The sequence below is a fragment of the Notolepis coatsorum genome, assembly GCF_963971535.1.
Source record: "Notolepis coatsorum genome assembly, chromosome: 18".
Taxonomy (NCBI): domain Eukaryota; kingdom Metazoa; phylum Chordata; class Actinopteri; order Aulopiformes; family Paralepididae; genus Notolepis; species Notolepis coatsorum.
The window spans coordinates 20,489,561-20,508,001 of record NC_140182.1 but is presented as its reverse complement, the minus strand read 5'-3'; the positions used below and the strand labels follow the sequence as shown (position 1 = coordinate 20,508,001).

Genomic DNA, 18,441 nt, shown 5'->3' with positions numbered 1-18,441 from the left:
GGTAAACCACTCCGTCGTCATTTTGCCGCGAGCAGCCCGCTCCCCGCTCAGTCCGCTTTCTGTTACCCTCAGAAGCGGGGCTCTGGGTGTGTTCCTTTGGCTGCGGGCCGCGAACCTTCTTGAAGCGTATGCGGCCCCATTCTTCGCTTCTCATGGAGACAGGGGCTGACACCCAGTTGATGGCTGAGCCTGGGTCTGTCCGTGAGAATGTTGTGCTGTCAAGCGGCTCCCACACCTTGAACTGTGTTGGTTGAGCCTGGTGTTACGTCTGTCAACTTAAGTGTTGTCAGCAGGGGGGCTCGAAACCTTTTGAGGCACACAGTGCGGGCTTCCCCGGCCTCGCCTTCGCCAGGCCAGGTATCATGTTGGTGCTCCCACTCCTGGAATATTGGCAAGTGGTCGCAGCTCACATGGTTTGGGGTGGTAGTGATATCACTGCAGGGCTACGGTGTGTAGGAACCCATGGGGGCCTTACACCTTGCATGTCCGGCTGCAGAACAACTCCTTCAGCATGTTCTGGAGGGGTGTTTAGTGGGGGGGCTTTTTTGATCGGAAGCCCCCCGTATCAGACAGGCCCTTTTCTGTCGGGGTTCCCCCTTGGGTGCGATTGCCTCGTGGGTGGTGTCAGGGTCAGGTGTTCCGACACGGAACGCGCTCCTCGCACGATTCCAGGGTTGTCTTCGCACAGCGGGGGGGACCGGGCCAACTATCTACAGTTCCTGGCGGACCTGCGCCACGTGACGGCGGGTGCGTTGGGAGTGTCGTCACATATGACTACGGCAGTACCATATGTCGAGGTAGATGGAGAGAATGGTGAGGCGGGGACTTGTGTTTACACAACCCCACCCGTTTTCAGGTTTGGTACAGACCCTGTTGTCGGGGTCTCCAGCAGGGACAGCTCTGGTCGACGAGATCCAATCTCTGTGGACGAAGCAAGCCATCGTCGTGGCGTTCTCCTCCCGGTGTTCTCTGCCCGAGAAGTCGGGAGGGAGGGGTGTAAGACCCAGGCTGGACCTGTCCCATGGGAAGGTTCAGCATTTTTTGGATCGTCTCCTACCTGTTGAACACTGTCAGGTGGGGGTCTGGTTCTCCTCCATAGACCTGTAGGATGCGTATGCGCATCCCCGATCTTCCATCCTAGGGCTTACCTACGCTTCCTTTGCAGGGTTAGCGTATGAGTACCAGAGGCTGCCGTTCGGTTTTCTCTGGCTCCCCGCATCTTCACCAAGTGCTCTCTCGGTACATCCAGAGTGCCTGTCTTTTCGGACCGATTGCGGTGTCACTCTGCGACCTAATCCTGCTTTCGTGCCTAAGAATATCCGGAGTTCCTTCCGCTCCCGGGATATTGTGGTTCAGGCGTTTCGTCCTCCTCCTCACACTGGTGAGTTAGATGCGGGCCTTCACCTGTCATGTCCAGTCCGTGCTTGGGGATTTACCTCAGCCGTACTCAGGATTTCAGGGTTACCGACCAGCTTTTTGTCTGTTACGGTGGGGCTCGTGCTGGTAAGGCACTGTCGGAGCAGCGCCTGTCCCATTGGTTGTGCGAGGGTGTTACCCTCTGCTACACGCTGGCTGGGCAGGATCCCCCTGGGGGCGTCAGGGCGCACTCCACTCGTGGGGTGGCTGCCTCTGCCGCTCTCCTGGGTGGGGCCTCGGTGGAGGCCATCTGTGCTGCAGCTTCATGGTCCTCCCCGGGCTCCTTTGTAAGGTTTTTCCTCATGGACATGACCGGGGGTTCTGTCTCCCAGGCGGTTCTGGGGTCTGTGGCCTTTCCTGCTTCCCGTCCTTTGGTCGGGTAGCAGGAGTGTATGGGTATGGGCCGCAGTGTGTTGAGTCACACGTGGTTCCGCCTGTACGGTGTGTTCAAGGGGTTCTGGCTCCCTCTTGTTCGCATTCAGGTGGAGTTGACTGCGCCCCCCCTTCGTTAGGAAGGATGGGGTGACAGGGCTCCCCGCACCCCTTGATGTGGGCTTACGGGTCCTCAGGGGGTACATCTGTCGGGTCTCGCGCCCGCTCTTCCCCATTATCTCGTAAGGCTCAGAGCGGGACGCGATGCAATACGAAATATAACGATAGGTTATGTAGATAACCTAGTTATATTAGTATTGGCTAAGCGTCCCGCTCTGCGCGCCCTGAGTTCCCTCTTGAGGGATCTTTTCCTGGGACGGGTTTTGGCGAGGAAGGGTGTTTCATGACCAGGGTCATGGTTATATGGGCGGGGCCACCATAAGGGGCGGGGCCCCATACAGGTGGGGTGCATGTGTTTTTGTTCGTGGGAGATACATTAGGTATCACAGGAGATAAGAGTATCTCGTAAGGCTCAGAGCGGGACGCTTAGCCAATACTAATATAACGATAACCCATTCTTCAATTCCCACTGTGATGCTGGGCCTTGTTCCAGCATGAATCAAGCATAGGAAATGCTCAAGGCCCGCAGTTTTCTGTTGTGGATGGCTAAAACCTTTGCCTGCCTGTTATGGTGTGGATTAACACTTTTTTTGTCTCATGACCCGTTTGCTGCCTGTCTGAAGCGAGTCAACTGGGCCAGAACTCCGACCACAGGACTCTGTGAGTAAGCTAATGGCAATACATCAACTATAGTAATAGCGAGCATTTCATTTACATTTAGTTATTTAGCTGACTCTTTTTTCCAAAGCGACTTACAAGTTCTGTACAACATGTCAGCAGGAAGAGTACAACTCTTTCAGAGTAAGTAACAATGGTCCTCATTCTCGAACATGTTCGTAAGTACCTTTGTAAATATCTTGAAAAATGTCGTACTAACAAATTTACAAAAATCCTCCTCCGGATTCCTGAACGCGTGAAAAGGTCTCCATAAGTGGCCAAAATCTTCACAGCTGGGTTCCCATGAATGAAAAACGTCACTCATTCTTAAACTGCAAAGCGCGTTCTCGTACACTTGAATTTTCATACAGACACGCCCCGCCAGCTCCTTATAAAGTGAAGTAGGCATGTGCAAAACAGCAGAGGTGCATCTGCACCATGCTGACCCATTCAACAGGTAGTGCGATTTGTGACTGTTCTCAAAATGAGATTAGATTCAAATGTATTGTCATTATGTATTGTATTGTCTCCTCACCCCCTATACCAACGTCAGGGCCCTCAGATCGGCTGACAAGGGTCTCTTAACCACCCGTAGGTCTAATTTCAAGTCTAGGGGGGGGGCGTGCTTTTGCGGTCGCAGCCCCTGACCTCTGGAACAGCATCCCCATGTCCATTAAATCTGCCCCCTCCATAGAGTCTTTTAAATCGAAACTCAAAACCCACCTATATACCGCCTGGCCTTCCCTGACTCACTTGGACTCTTGCCTTGCTTGTTGACGTGTTGTTTATTTAGTAGCAAAGTGCTTGTAAAAGACAGTCCGAAGGTTCTTTTCTTTTCATTTCAGATATTGATTGAAGGAGTGTGTTTTTAGTCGCTGGTGGAAAATTGGTCGGGTTTCGGCTGTTCTGACTGTGGTGGGAATTTGTGGAGCCATTTGTGGAGCAAGGACCGAGAATAGCCGGCTTCTCACTTGCTACCACTTAAATGTCAAAGTCTAAACTATCCCTTTAAGGAGAGACTCCTTAAAGCGATACAATCTCAGAGCGATCGCTCTGTCCTCTGAGGGGAGGAGTCCTTGCAAACATTTTTAAAAAGTGTCTCCACACTAGTGGTCTGCAAGGGCCTTGAAATAAAGCCCGAGCCCTGCCCGAGCCCGTGAACTTCAGGCCCTGCCCGAAAATAAGCCCGACTGTAAATAATATTTTAAGTCCTAGCCCGAAAACCAGAAAAAAAACCAGAAAAAAAATATTATTATTATTATTATTAAAATATATATTTTTTTGTATTTGTTTTAAATATTCGAAACACGGTTTTATATGAACGTAATAAATAAACAAAACTAAGAAGCATTTACATAGCCTGTTTCGCAATGCCGTCTCTCCCAGTGCTCGCTTATATAGACTGACTCACACCTCAGCCTCGTAAAACGTATTGAAGGCTATAGAATCTTCTTTGACACACACACACACACACACACACACACACACACACGTGACACGACACACAATAGCCTACTCAGTCAAACAAACAAACAGAAAACAGAAATCAGATTTCGAGCAGAGCAACGTAATGAAAATCACAACAAAACAGGTAGCGAGTCGCGACCCAGCAAATAATAAACATATCACTCACCACGACGTCAGCAACGCGTTGAACACCGTTAACAAAACCGGCTACATACATCCCAAGAACAAATTAAAACGTTCGCCAACTGGCTATATTCCAACACAACCAATCGAGTTGAACTTGTCCCCTGAGTTCTCCCTGCGCGCTGCAGTAATTACATCCAAATGTTTATCTGGCGCAAAAGAGAAAGCGAATCTTAAAACGAAGGTTATCCTATAACCCTAGTTATATGGAAAAAAAAATTAAAAAAAATAAACGCAATAAAAAAATTTAAAAATTAAAAAACGGCGATGCCCGGGCCCGGCCGAGCCCGAATTATGTATTAAAAAAAAGCCCTACCCAGCCCGAACCCGCCAGGCCGGGCCGGGCCCCGTCGGGCCTGGGCAAGGTTGCAGTGCACTACTCCACACCAAACTATTCCAGTTCAAAAGGTAGGCAATACTGCCACCTGGCAGGATTCGATCGTCATTGCAATTGTAACGTAGGCAGATGAGCCAGGGAGGCCCAGGGAGCTCCGGCCGAGTGTATAGAACGGGGATCAAAGGATCAAAACCCGACTATGCTCTGGTATTGCGCAGAAAGAGTTAAGAGAAACATTACAAGAGGAGAGAGAGAGGGAGATGCTGGTAGAGAGAGACTTTAAGCTGTGGGCTTTTCCGGAGACAAGGACAGTTGAGTCTTGATAGCGAGACAGACCACATCAGGGAGACAGGCCTTCCCTCCTGTTGGAGGGGAACCACGAGGAGAGCTACTGTAGGAGATAGGCCGCACAACCACAAGAGATAGAACTTATTAATTTTGTTTCTTAGCTTTCCTGAGACCTCTAAAGACTTTCAATTAGTTTTGCATTCTGTGTGAGACCTCTGTTTATGTAAATAAACATCCTTTTGATACAACCTGGACTCTCAACTTACGTTATTTTCCGAATACAACGGGGGACAAGTGTTTTAGCTAGTCAGCCGTGGGAGTGAGAATTCCACAGAACGATTGCCGCCATGAACCACAACAAACACAACACAGAGGATCGATAAGACGGAGGCGATGAAGGCTGATGACGATCAACGACTGAAAACACTGATATCTATCAATATATATATTTTTTTTTTCATATTTCAAACCAAACTAAGTCTGTTTCTAAAGTCTAAAGTTCCATCTGCCAAATTAAAGGCTATAAAACATTATATTTCATTTGTTATATTCCAAACATTTGTTTGGGTTCAAATGGTAATGGTATTAATAAAGAAATGACAATAAATTATCTGCCAAGATCTTGTTTATTTTTTTTTTTATTATTGCCTACATTTGTGTGCCATCATTTTGAAAATTGTGAAGTCAAACATCAAGCACAATAAATTGTATCGACTGGTGGTAATACGCATGTACTTCAATATATAACTGTTTTCACTACCAGAGATCCATTTAATTAGCTCTACATAGATATCCACACCACTTACATGTTTACAGGTCATTAGAGTACATCGATCTTATTCACTAAAACATCTTGCTGTACAGACATCTAACTGTGCCAATTTCAAACACAAAAACATTAAATTAATAAAAAGAAGAAAGAAAAGATTTAACCCTGAACTTCAGAATTCACCATTACGAGTTGTGTTGCATGGCATCAGTCAAGATTGTGATATCTCAACTGTATTTTCATTATACCACCACCTAGCAAATTGTATTGAAGAATAGAAAGGCTCTGGTTTACCTGCCAAAGTGTCTAGTACAGTAAAAGCAGAAAATACTGAATATATCTTTTTTGTAAAGGCTACTAAGTGTGTTAGAAAGTATATTTCTACCCATATGTACTTGAGTGTACTTGCAATGCATTTTTTGGTACTTCTTATGTGCTTTCATGTACTAATTCAAAAAACATGTTTAGTATGATAGTAATTCACATGTAATCTAAGTACACTTTGAAAAAAAAACAGATGTTTACCAAACTATTAAAAAAAGTGTTTTGGTAAGCAAAAGTAACCAAAAATACATCAAAAGTATCATTTCAATAAATGTAAGTACATCTTAAGTACAACTTTTAACACACTAAGTTACAACTTAAGTGGTTTTAATTTAACACAAATGTTGCATACTTTCTGAATACATAAAATGTATACAAAGTATAGTTTCAGAAAACATACTTAAAGTATACTTGATGTTAGTTTCCCACCCTGGATCTAAACATGCCTGCATTCACAAGATGCTTCTCTTAACGGCTGAAACGTGGAGGTAAGAGTAGTTTCTGACATCACAGAACCTACTTATAACCAGCACCCCCACTGTCACAGCCACACTCCTACGCAGAGAGTTGGACGACGTTCTGCTGTCTCTTCCCCAAACTGGAAGTAAACCAACCGGTGCTACCTATACTCATATTATTTATATTGAATAAATTATATTATTTTATTGTTCCCCTCATATTTTTGTCTCTTTTATAAATAAGAACTAAAAAGGAGTTGAAAAAAAGTTAAATAAGATCCCAAGGGGATCAATAAATCATCTTATCTTAATTTCACAGCGTTTTTGCAGCCCTGTATATTCACTGTCCATGGAAACGACGATGAACGCAGCCATAAAGGTGCGGATTCCTTACACAGAAAAGACATAGCACTATAGTCTGTTTACCATTCTGATAACTACATCACTGCATAACTCATAAACGTTCATACAAGCTTAATTTTGTGATACTCTGTATACCCGATTCAACGCTATTGCCGCATTTTCTTAAAAACTCATTTGGATGCGGATGTCCTGATTTGGTACAAATGTTTGCCCTCTTGGGCAGAGGTGTTTGGGAGGCTGTGACGTACAGGCGTAGAGACAGCTCTACGTAGGAGTGTATGTCAACCCGACTCAAGCCAGTGAGCAAGCCACACTCACTGCTCCCTTAACCCTTTCACTACCACACTACAGAAGTGTTAACCTTCTGTCGTGTGGCAGTGTATTGTCGCAGTGAAAGGGTTAAACGCTACCATCTACAGTATGTACGCTTTAATTTCTATCAGGACAGGTGCCAAGACATCAGTGGAAGCAAAAAGGTCTGTTAAGTTGTATCACAGTATTTAGCTTGTTTGCTAGGTTTGTACACATACAGTACAATGCACCCTTAGAGCAGGTTAGTACACATATGGTACAGAGTTAATAATTATGTTAATTATATTGATTTGTTATAGTTTACACTGCTTTTTACTACCTGTACCTTCCCTCCCCCCTCCTGCTATGATGCCTGAATTTCCCCAAGGGGATCAATAAAGGAATATCTTATCTTATGCAGGGTTTCATTCAATGTCTTTGCTCAGGGGTACTTTGGCAGTATTGGACACAGTCGTTCCTGTAGATAAACCAAGATATTAGGCGGCCTCCCTGACCAATACTAATGAGCAAGTTACTTGACCCCCAAGTGGCTCAAGTAAGAGTTTGACTCTGACATGCTGTCGATCTAAATAAAAACATCAGCCAATCAGCGGTCAACTGGTAAAAAAAAAAAAAGCACCTGAAGGCTTCCGGGTAATTCCCTCTGCTGGTGTATGTTCTGTTACATGTTTACAAGTGCATGGGGTCGAGTCCCAGCTAGTTCCAAGACTCTCTACTGCCTTTCTAGTCCTGTCCACTGTAGGCTACATACCTCTTCAAATGGAACTGCGCTGCCATGGAACAGCTAGGGCCAAAGTGTATTTCCTGTCTGATATTGATAGTAGCTAACACTGCAACAGGAAATACACTTGTGCCCATTTACAAAGTTGTAAAGCTTGAAAAGATGTATAAGAACGAAGGAAACAAATATCGACTGTGATGCCACATTAAAAATGCATAGTGTACCATGACACCGTGAGTTAGAGCGTGGCTTACGTTTGAGGAAATAGTCTGAACCTAGAATAACAAGAGGATGGGTCAGCGTTGTCATAGAAATGTTAGAAAACGGTTTCCCTGTTACCAATGGGAGACCAAACGCATTTAAGTAAGTAGCATGGTCTCCCAGTGCTAAGCAAATTCTATGTGAATGGTGGAGCTGTGACCCAGCCTCCCCTTTGAATTCCAGATCGGGACTAGGAAGTGACAGGCCACTGAACTCGGGCCGCCGGGTGGGAAGGTTGGGAGATTTTTGTAGAACTCAAAACATCTCCAACTTGAGGTTCTGTGATGTTGTGTTAAAAAAAAAGTTTGTGTTACATTTTTTGAGTTTGTTGTATGCTTTCAGCCATTTACAATATTGTAGTAAGGGGAGACGTATGCTGGCTAGATAACTGTTACTAGTTGTAGTAGATGTGTCCCAAACTTTGCCACAAATAGTAGCCCACATTCCTTGTTTCCCTTGTTACTAAACACATGGTGGGTGGTTTTGCTGCCCCTAGTGGTTTATATTTTCACTATGCTGCATCCTCCGTTTCACCCTGTTGGTGATGTCAGAGTAGCCTACCTCTCTGGAGATACTATCAAAGTCTTGGGTGTGTTTGGTCCGTCCGTCCTTGTCAACTTGTGAAGTTGTAAATGTATATAAACGTATATACATGGTTATAGCGTTCGGGTGCGCTAGTTAGGTCAGAAAGTCAGGACCAATCAGATCCATGGCAACAGATTCAACCATATTATTTAACCTTTCTTTCTTGATGCAGGTGGTTTGATTTTTTAGAAATTCCGGTATGTCAACATCATATTTCTAATGAGGTCTCATGATGCCCCTCAATGCATAATAACGGTAGCTAACAGCTAAAGTGGATGCATGCTGACCTCTTGACCTCTCACGTGTTCACCCTGGTACATTCCCCACCTATGGCAGAAATGTACTTTTCCTTTATTGTTTACCAGTCATTTTGTCCTTGATACTGCATGCAGGTTTAATGGAAACATTTTATGTTTTGTTTGTTCCCAGACATTGCACATTTTAATTCAATGACTTTCAAGTACTTTTCCAAGCACTATTTTACATTTTAAAAGGGTACTTTTAAATGCTGTTTTTATAGAAAGAAAAAAACGAATCCTACATTTATGGCTTAAAACCAACTTCCCACAATTAGTTACACTTTAAATAAAAGAAAAATTCTATTTCTTGATTCAGAATTTCTTTTATAATGGATGAACAAAACTTTCAATGCGAATGGTTGATTTGAATTTCAAGGACTTTTTAAGCACCTCGTTAGAAAATGGGCTGCTTTTAAGGAATTCCAGGCCTCGAGTTTCTTTTGGAAAAAACCAAGCACTTTAAGCACTTCAAGGACCTTGTGCGAACCCCGTTTGTTAACATTCCAAATTTTTTTAAAGCAAAATTGCTCATCCTAAATGACTGGATGTCAGGTGACCTGATCTGCACTGCTAAGCTATAGTTTTGGCTAGCGATTCTTCCTCTATTTTTTTAAACTGCTGCTTAAAATAAAAAATCCCCTGCCTCATCAGAGAGAGACATGTATATTAGAAGGCTTTGTTCACTGGACCACAGCTGCATGGACCACAGACGAAGCTAGGAGCGATCTATTAATAGTCCATTCATTTTCCTATAGCTGCAGCAAAGACTGAAGACTCGGGAGCAGCCAGAAAATACGTCACCCATGAGAGGTCTATTGTGCGGTCGATTAGGAGGACTGAATGACATCAAACGTGTAGGCAGTGGCAGGGTATCCCTATGATACCAAAGGTGTCTTTGAACAATGCTCGTGCACAATCATCATCAACGTCACCGCTACAGTATTTATGCTGTATACTCTCTTTTTTTTTTCAGACGTTTTCTGTGAAAACATACCGATAATAATGACCAGCCAAAAAGGTCTGGATGAATGCTAAGCTAGACTGCATACATATTTCATACAGGTTTATCAAGAACTACGTGTCCTACTACCTACACCAATATTAACCCTAATCACAAATACGTTTCATATACATGATTTACAATTCACCGGATAGTCCACGAGAACACTTTTTTTTCAAGAACGAAAAGTCCCAAATAATTACTCCTCTAAATCAAACCCAAAGATGAACATCACCACGTGCACCTTGTCCATACCTGCATTAAAACAACAAGGCAACAACAGATATCTAAAAGGCATTCTGGGATAACTACATGGCAGACCAGTTAGCCAAAGGCTGGAAGAAAATCCCGGTTTGTTACTCGTTCGAGGTGTATAAAAACATGTGGAAGTCTAACTGCATCCATCTCTAACCAATCTATCCGTTTTATTTGTGTGAAGAACCATGAATACTTTGATGTGAAGTTTTACTTGCATATATTGTACTGAATTAGTCCCGTCATGTTTGTATATCAATTACACTTTTAAAACCAAAATCGAACCATGGTCATAACATGACATTACTGTATACGATGCATCTTTGACTGTATCTGGTTGGATTGAACCTTTACGCCCCCATTTCAGGTTGAAAGTGGAGGCTTTGTCATTCCCATGGTTCCAGTCCAGGCCTGCTGTGGCAGCTGTCCGGGGGTGGGTTTGGTTCCTTGTGGTACCTGCGGTCCATCACCAGTGTCTCGACTCCACCAGCTCGGCGCGCAGGCTCAGTCGTTTCAGAGTCTCGTATCCCACCACGATGATCACCGCCGTGGGGGTGGAGGAGACGATACGGGCCGACAATCCCTTGGTCATCCCCCAGACTCCCTCCTCCGCCAGCAGCTGTCTGAACGTCTCCACCACCGACGACCTGCCCTCCACCTTTAGCAGTGAGCAAACGGTGTTAACGGGATTGTTCCGATAGCTCTTAGAACCCTAGCCCTATTTCCTACTTAGCAATGGTTCTAAGAACATATTGAATATATTAATGCTGATATTTGTATTATAAAGTGAGAACTTATTTTGGCATGTGCATCACTATAAATTGTTGAAATAAGAACCGGACACAAACAATTTTTTTTTTATCCACTTTTTCTCCCATTTTCTATATTTTCTCCCATCCCAATTCCGTATCATCCAATTCAACCCTCCCCTGTCACGAACGCTGTTTCTTGCCTCCCACAAGCCGGCTGCAATGTGGACTAAGTCATACATAGCACAAGTCCCCTCTGGTACTTGAGGTAACAGCAGTCGCATCTTTTCACCTGCGCAGCTCGATCTCTCAGTGGCGAGGAGTAACGCGTGGGAGGCTCACGCTGCCCCCGACACTTCCTGATTCTACTGCGCAGGCGCACCAACCGACCTGTAGGAGTCGCTGTCCACAACTCTCAATCCCCACCCATCAGTTTCCCACCCCCTAATACGGCCAATGTGTATTAGTATGAACGACCAGCTAAACTGAAAGCAATGTGGAGCGCTGGGCTCGAACAGGCAAGCCCAGCGTCTCCGTCATTCGTGGCGAGCGCCTTGCCCACTACGCCACGTAGCCGCCCCGGACACAAACTATTTATAGTTTCCCTTCTTGTAGAAATGGTTTCTTGACTTATACTTCTGGTCAATTTTTGTTGATGATATTAAAAGGGATAGTTCTGAGGGAAAGTTCCCACTTCTAAATGAACAGTGATGATGTTGATTATTAGAGTCATTTCTCAGCACAATCCATGCTGTTCCTCATATCATCTCCAGATAGTTGGCCACAAACTAACACAAATGGGGTCGAGCTCCTGTCTGTACAGGCTGACTGAAGCTCACTGAGATGTATTCCACAGTGCACACAAAGTAGATTTCAGTGAGCTTAAGAACTTCTACAGCTCTGATCCAATTTGGATGAAATGATGATGGTAAACAAACATCTTTCTCTGGTCTGCATCCCCTTAACAATTGTGTGTATTGAGCCGTACTGTATTGTACCCATTCTGCAATCTGTTAAATAAAGTTTTCATTCATTCATTCATTCAACATCATCAACACAAGGGTAGTTACATCAATATTGTGCTGTCAGAACAGTTCATGTTTGTAGGTTTGGTTAAGTACCCAATTTAATGTTCGCTATATGGCCAATTGTCGTCATCTAGCCCATGAAATCTAGTGATCTATGCAAAAGAAAAATCCACAGCAAATCTCTTAGTTACAACAGCGCAAAGATAGCCAACATTAGGCAATGTTGTGTTTAACCTCTTAAGCCCGAGCGGTCCGGTACGAGATTGATATCATTATCAGCCTTAAATCCATCAATACAGAACGTATTAATTAATGTTGCGTTTCTTTCAAATGTAGCCAAGACCCTAACCCTGTCAAAACAGCTGTCAAAGTGTATATATTTTACCAATGATTTTAAGTGTTATTACTAGGGATGCTCGATATTGGCTTTTTTTTACCGATACCGATATACCGATATTGTCCAACTCTTAATTTCCGATACCGATAACAACCGATACCGATATATGCAGGGTTTCCCCCCCCCAAAAAACGGAATAATTTCAGGTAATTAACATTACATATCTCTTGTTGTGGAATTAACACAACATTATGCATACTTTCAGAATTTGTTCTTACTTGCTTGCCTGGGTAAATAAAGGTTATAAAAATGTAAAAATTAAAATTAAAATAAATTTTTTTTGTAAACCGATACCGATATTTTCCGATATCACATTTTAATGCCAATATCGGTAGGCCGATAATATCGGACATCCTTAGTTATTAGTGAGATTATGAGTTTATAGAAATCTCAGTGCATCGAGTCGGAAATAGGCGATTATTGGTGCGAGGACTTGGCGCAACCTAACTTGAGTGTACTAGCCTTTTGAGAGAAGAGACCCAGGGCTTTCGATGGGCTTTCGAATAAAAAATAAAACTACACTGCCACCGATGGAGAGATAACATCCTTTCTCGACAAGGTAAACCTCCCAAAGCTGAGTGCTGAACAACAGGGGGAGCTAGATTCTCCTATTAGATCAAGAAATTCTTGACACAATCAAGGTCTTGCCAGCAGGAAAATCTCCTGGCCAAGATGGATTTACGGCCGAATTAGATTCTAAAAAAAAAGATAAAAAGATTACCCATGTCAATTATGAGTTCTGCCCGAGGCTATATGTTCTTAACCGGTTAAGCCCTAGCCCTATTTTCTGAAAATCCACCTAGAAATACATACCTAAGTAAATGGAAGATTGCTCCACTTCTACAGGGCCATTTGCATGTTCTTGGTATCTAGGGACATCTATGGATCTCAGGGAATGTATTCCCAGTGTCAGAAATATTGTGTTACTAGGCTTGAGTAAATTGCAATGAACAATTAAATTCTATTGAATTCTTTATTTTGTTTCATCTTTGACAGTGAATAACACCATGCTAAAGATTTAAGCAAATTAATAAAGGAAAGATGATTAAACAGAAGGTTTTGTAGATACAGTAATGAATTCTGCCATCCGGACACATGCAATTTGAAATATGATTATAAATATCAGGCCTATAGATGACCTTATTATGGCCAAGTCGCACATCTATGAATCGGGCAATAACGTTCAGGTTTGTGGGAGATAATCCCGAAAAATAAGATGAATAAAAAAGTAAATCCAGGAGTCAGATGATTGACAGGGGCTGGCGTGAGCTGGGTAGTGTAGTTTTTCGAAATTCGAAAGCCCATCGAAAGCCCTGGGTCTATTCCTTCAAAAGACTACACTCACTTTTGGCTGTGCCACTTCCTCCCGTCAATATCAATATGCGCCGGTTTCCGACTCAATTCCCGATATTTCTATAATCATATATTTAACTAATGACAGTTAAAATCATTGTTAAACAAACGTAATGCTGAAAATATACACTTTGACTGCTGTTTTGACAGCGTTAGGGTCTTTACTCTTGGCTACATTTGAAAAAGTAACACACATACATTCTGTAGAGATGGATTTATGGCGTGATGTCGGGCTTAAGAGGTTAAAATAATGCCTGTTGCAAAAAAGAAAGAAAAAAAGCTCTTACTAGAAAATGGATGAAAGCAGAGACACCTACAATGGATGACTGGATTAACGTGATGCATGTCATTATGTGATGGAGAGATTGACATTTGCTTTGAGACTTAATAAGGATACATTTGAGAGTTATTGGGTGGACTGGATTGAATATGTGATGCCATTCAGGTCAGATTTTAAATTATACAGAATATAAATACTGAGACCCCTTGGTTATTAGCTACAAATAGTTACTTAATGTTCGAAAGCCTCTGAGCCAAAAGTTGAATTATACAGATGTAAAAAAAGAAAAGAAAAGAAAATATAATAATTAAATAAATTGATTCAATAAAATATCGGTTTACCTGTACTCTGGCTCGAACCACGTCCATAGGATTGGTGATGGTGGATGCTGTCACCGCAGCCATTGGTCCTGCCAAAGCCTGTAGAATCAGGTGTGGGCATTCACTAGGGGCTAGGTTGGACAGTTGCTCTGGGAAGGGAAATGACATGAAAACCATGTAAGGTGGAAAGCATTTCCTATATGCCTCAGCCCTCGAAGCTCGCCACAGGAGACAAAACATCTGTGTTCAAGTCAATGCGTATACAGATCAAACCAATCAATATCCATTCACAGGTAATGTCATCTCATGTTATCAGTTCATTATTGATTATATGAGTAACAATACATGAGCTAACATACAGAACATATTACAGCTAACATTAATTGCAAATTACCAAAAAGTGGAAAGGGGAAGTGACTATTGTCAATCTTCTGGATTATAAACTGTTGTTTTCTTTTTCACTACATTATATTATTTATTTATTTTATGTTGTTTTCAATGTTAAGAATGAAGAATTATTAGCAATGTATCCATTATATAATTTAAGTATTAATTAATGTTCCCACTTGGAAGTGGCGGATAGGGGCAGGGCATGATAAGCTTAGGCTTCTTCCTACTCCTTTTCCAACAGTGATATATTTTTTCGTTGTTTGTCTTTTTTATTTGTATTTATTTAAATCATGTTCGAAATAAAGATTCATTCATTCATTAAAACATATAGAATGGAATTCGCCTTGTGTAACCCTATCACCTAAAAGTGTGCTTGGCTTGCGTCAACAGAACATTACTTACCTGCATAAAAATGGTAAAAAGGCCACCAGACAGCACTGTTGGGGATGTAGGTGAGGAGCGACGCCACGTAGCCCCTGTAAAATCCGCGGAAGCCATCGGCCGCAAATATCTGCACCGCAATGTCACGGGTCTGCCCGAAAGTCAACTTGCTCTTGGATGTCGCTATTGCCATTTTGGGTTTGACCTTGAAACGCGTCAGGTGCTCCCCTTGGCCTTGCATCATCAGCTGCTGGCTGACCACGTCTATGGGCACAGTGATGGTCTGGGCCACCAGGGAGGCAGCCCCCCCGGCCACCAGCGATTTCACCGTGTTACTGGAGGTGTGGTGGGACGCATACTTGCGGACCAGCTCGTAGGTGGTGATGTAAGCCTGACCCGAGACCAGGGTGAAGGTGTTGACCATGAAGCCGCGGTACAGGCCCTGCACACCCTCTGCTCGCAGGATCTTGCAGAAGGCGTCGAATGTGCCAGAGTAGAGGGCCTTGCCCTTTTGCACTTGTAGCCGGGTGCGGATGAGGCTGGCGGGGTAAACCGTGGCCCTGGTGGTCATGGTCATGAAGACCCCCAGGGAGTAGAACTTCTTCTTGTCCAGGTCCTCCCATTCGATGATCTGGATGCCACCTTTCTGAATCATCCTGATTCCTGCTGGGCTGGACGCTCCTAGAGAATCATCCTGCAGAGCTGGCGGGCGTGGCGCTGGCGGGCGGGACGCTCCTAGAGAATCATCCTGCAGAGCTGGCGGGCGGGACACTCCTAGAGCCACATCTCCACAGCCACGGGCCCTCCACAGTCCTCACCTGTCGGGACCAAGAGTTGAAAAAAGAAAAAAAGAAAAGAGGACCCTGTAAATTTTAAATACATTTCCGGTTCAATGCTGCCTTCAAATGGAACTTGTGAGTTTGTGGTCTCGACTTCAAGTGGGTTGAAGTCGTGAGGACCCCGTTATTAGGCAACTGTGCAATAGGTCTTAAATCCACTGATGCTGCTAACGATTTTCCACTCACGACGTTGTGAATACCACAACAGTGGGTCGTTCATATGGACTCTTCTCATGAACACAAGTTCCATTTGAAGGAAGCAGTTAACTGGAAATGTTTTCGTTAGCAAGGTTTTAGTGAAAATAAATGTGTATTGGATAAATGATAAAATGAGACTTGGATTATACTGCACAAGTTGTGCGAGTTTGTAAATAGATGTTTTTAAATAGTTTTGCTGTTGTTAAACCAAATCTCCATTCACTTCAATTCATCAAGTATTTATAGCATTTTTGCATGCTACGTTCACCATGGAGACATGCAAGAAGAAAAGAACATCTTCAAGGCATCACAGGGTGTGTAAATGATATACAAATAATCATTTTTGTGTGAAGTGCTCCTTTAAGGGAAAACAGTCATCCTTTCCTGTTAAATAAATTGTTATACTCTACATTCCAACAGCCATCACCGTTGAGTGTTTGGTCAGTAACATGAGTCTCCCAGTCCCTCCGCTCTGCAGTAAACAGAAAATACATCTTCTGGTATCCCTTCCCACTTTATCCAATCAGGGGAGAGAACCCTATATATTTTTTTTTAAATGTATTTCAAGAAATCTTGCCAAGCCAAATTTGCTTACTGCACTGGCAGATTATTTGACTTGTTTCATGCACATATTTGCTTAAAACTCGTTTTAGTGTTTTTTTCCAGACCATTTTTGCAGTGTGGAGTTCTCTCTACTGATTGGGTAAAGTGGGAAGGGATAATTACCAGCAAATGTATTTTCTGAGGGACTGGGAGACCCATGTTACTATATATAGCTGGCGGAATGTAGATCTATCATTTTAACACCAGTTATTTTAACAAACAAAAAATATCACTTACAGCACCTTTAAATTAATGTTACTTGTTACTTGTTACGTAAATCCGGCAGGATGCAGATAAGAACGCAAAGAATGCAGAGGCAAAACAACAATGGAGTCCAAAAACTACATTCACAGCTAGCATGCTGAATGATTGATTGATTGATTGATTGAAAACTTTATTAACAGATTGCAGAATGGGTACAATACAGTACAGCTCAATACACACAATTGTTAGGGGGATGCAGACCAGAGAATGGTCTGCATCCCCTTAACAATTGTGTGTATTGAGCTGAGCTGTACTGTACTGTACCCATTCTGCAATCTGTTAATAAAGTTTTCAATCAATCAATCAATCAGGGTCCCCCATTTTCAATTCATCATAAGAATGCAGCATTGTGTACATCATGCTACTACCGTGCTAGAGCCATGCTGCTACATAGAAGAACCATTTACTAATTTACTTAGTCAAATGTTGTATGCAGACACAATTTATACAACATCACATTCACAACAACACTTTCCAGACTATGCAACCATTGCTTGTTTTGTGCAGAACACATAACACAATCAACCTTTGCCACCAGGAATGATCCCGCATTGTGAGGGTTGAGGGTCAGAAGCTTGAGTACAGTAGGTTCACGAGTAGAACTAGTTTGAGACAGACAGGTACGTGGAAAGGTTTATTGCATGATCTGTGCGAGAAAATATATGAATGAATGAAAACTTTATTTAACAGATTGCAGAATGGGTACAATATACAGTACAGCTCAATACACACAATTGTTAAGACCAGATAAAGACGCTTGTCTTGTTTACATCAGGGTCCCCCATATGGATGTAATACATCGTTAATGTCAATATACTAACTCATAATTTACATCAATAACGAGAAAAGGATCTGATCTGATCCTCGCAAATACCACCCAAGCTGCACGTCGCTGTATCAAAACATTGGCAACAAGGGAACCGAAGGAGGAAACATTATTATAACATTATTATCTTGCATTGGAGGTCAGGACGCACTACACGTGCATTGGCACTTATTTTGTCGCATTGTCTTGTTATGAAAACATTATGTTCTGTAAGCTATTCACTAGACTTTTCGGCGAGGAAACTTACTTGTCACGAGTCCATTTCGCCCAACAATGTTAACATTAACACATCCACGCGTCGCGAATAATTGATCAAATCCCATATAAAAATAATAATAATTGATTTGTACGCCTCGGCCTAGTAGTGGGTGGGTGGGTGTTGCTGTCATTTGCTACGCCGTCCGCGTTATTTTCTTCAGTAGCCGCATTTTGCGGAGACGCTCTCTGATTGGTCACTGGCATGTGCGCCCAATCGCGTGACGAGCTGTGTCTTTGCCCATTTCCGGGTCTAACAGCCTGCAAACTACCTAACGCCTAGTTTATCACTGGTTAAGCTTAGGCGACTCTTTCGAAGTTGGTTAAGGTTAGAGTTTGGAATCAGGGCTGGTGTTCTATCGTCACGCTCT

At 43.0% G+C, this 18,441-nt stretch overlaps 1 protein-coding gene across 1 annotated transcript; it reads right to left on the bottom strand.

Moving 5' to 3' along the window:
- Nucleotides 1–5,511: 5,511 nt before the first annotated feature.
- Nucleotides 5,512–18,193, bottom strand: slc25a44a (solute carrier family 25 member 44a). Its single transcript, XM_084335496.1, has 4 exons — nucleotides 18,063–18,193; nucleotides 15,107–15,903; nucleotides 14,336–14,463; nucleotides 5,512–10,845 (listed from the first exon to the last, which is right to left on the bottom strand). Exons 2-4 carry the CDS (start codon nucleotides 15,738–15,740, stop codon nucleotides 10,654–10,656), a joined length of 954 nt encoding a protein of 317 aa, XP_084191622.1. The 5' UTR covers nucleotides 15,741–15,903; nucleotides 18,063–18,193; the 3' UTR covers nucleotides 5,512–10,653.
- Nucleotides 18,194–18,441: the final 248 nt, after the last annotated feature.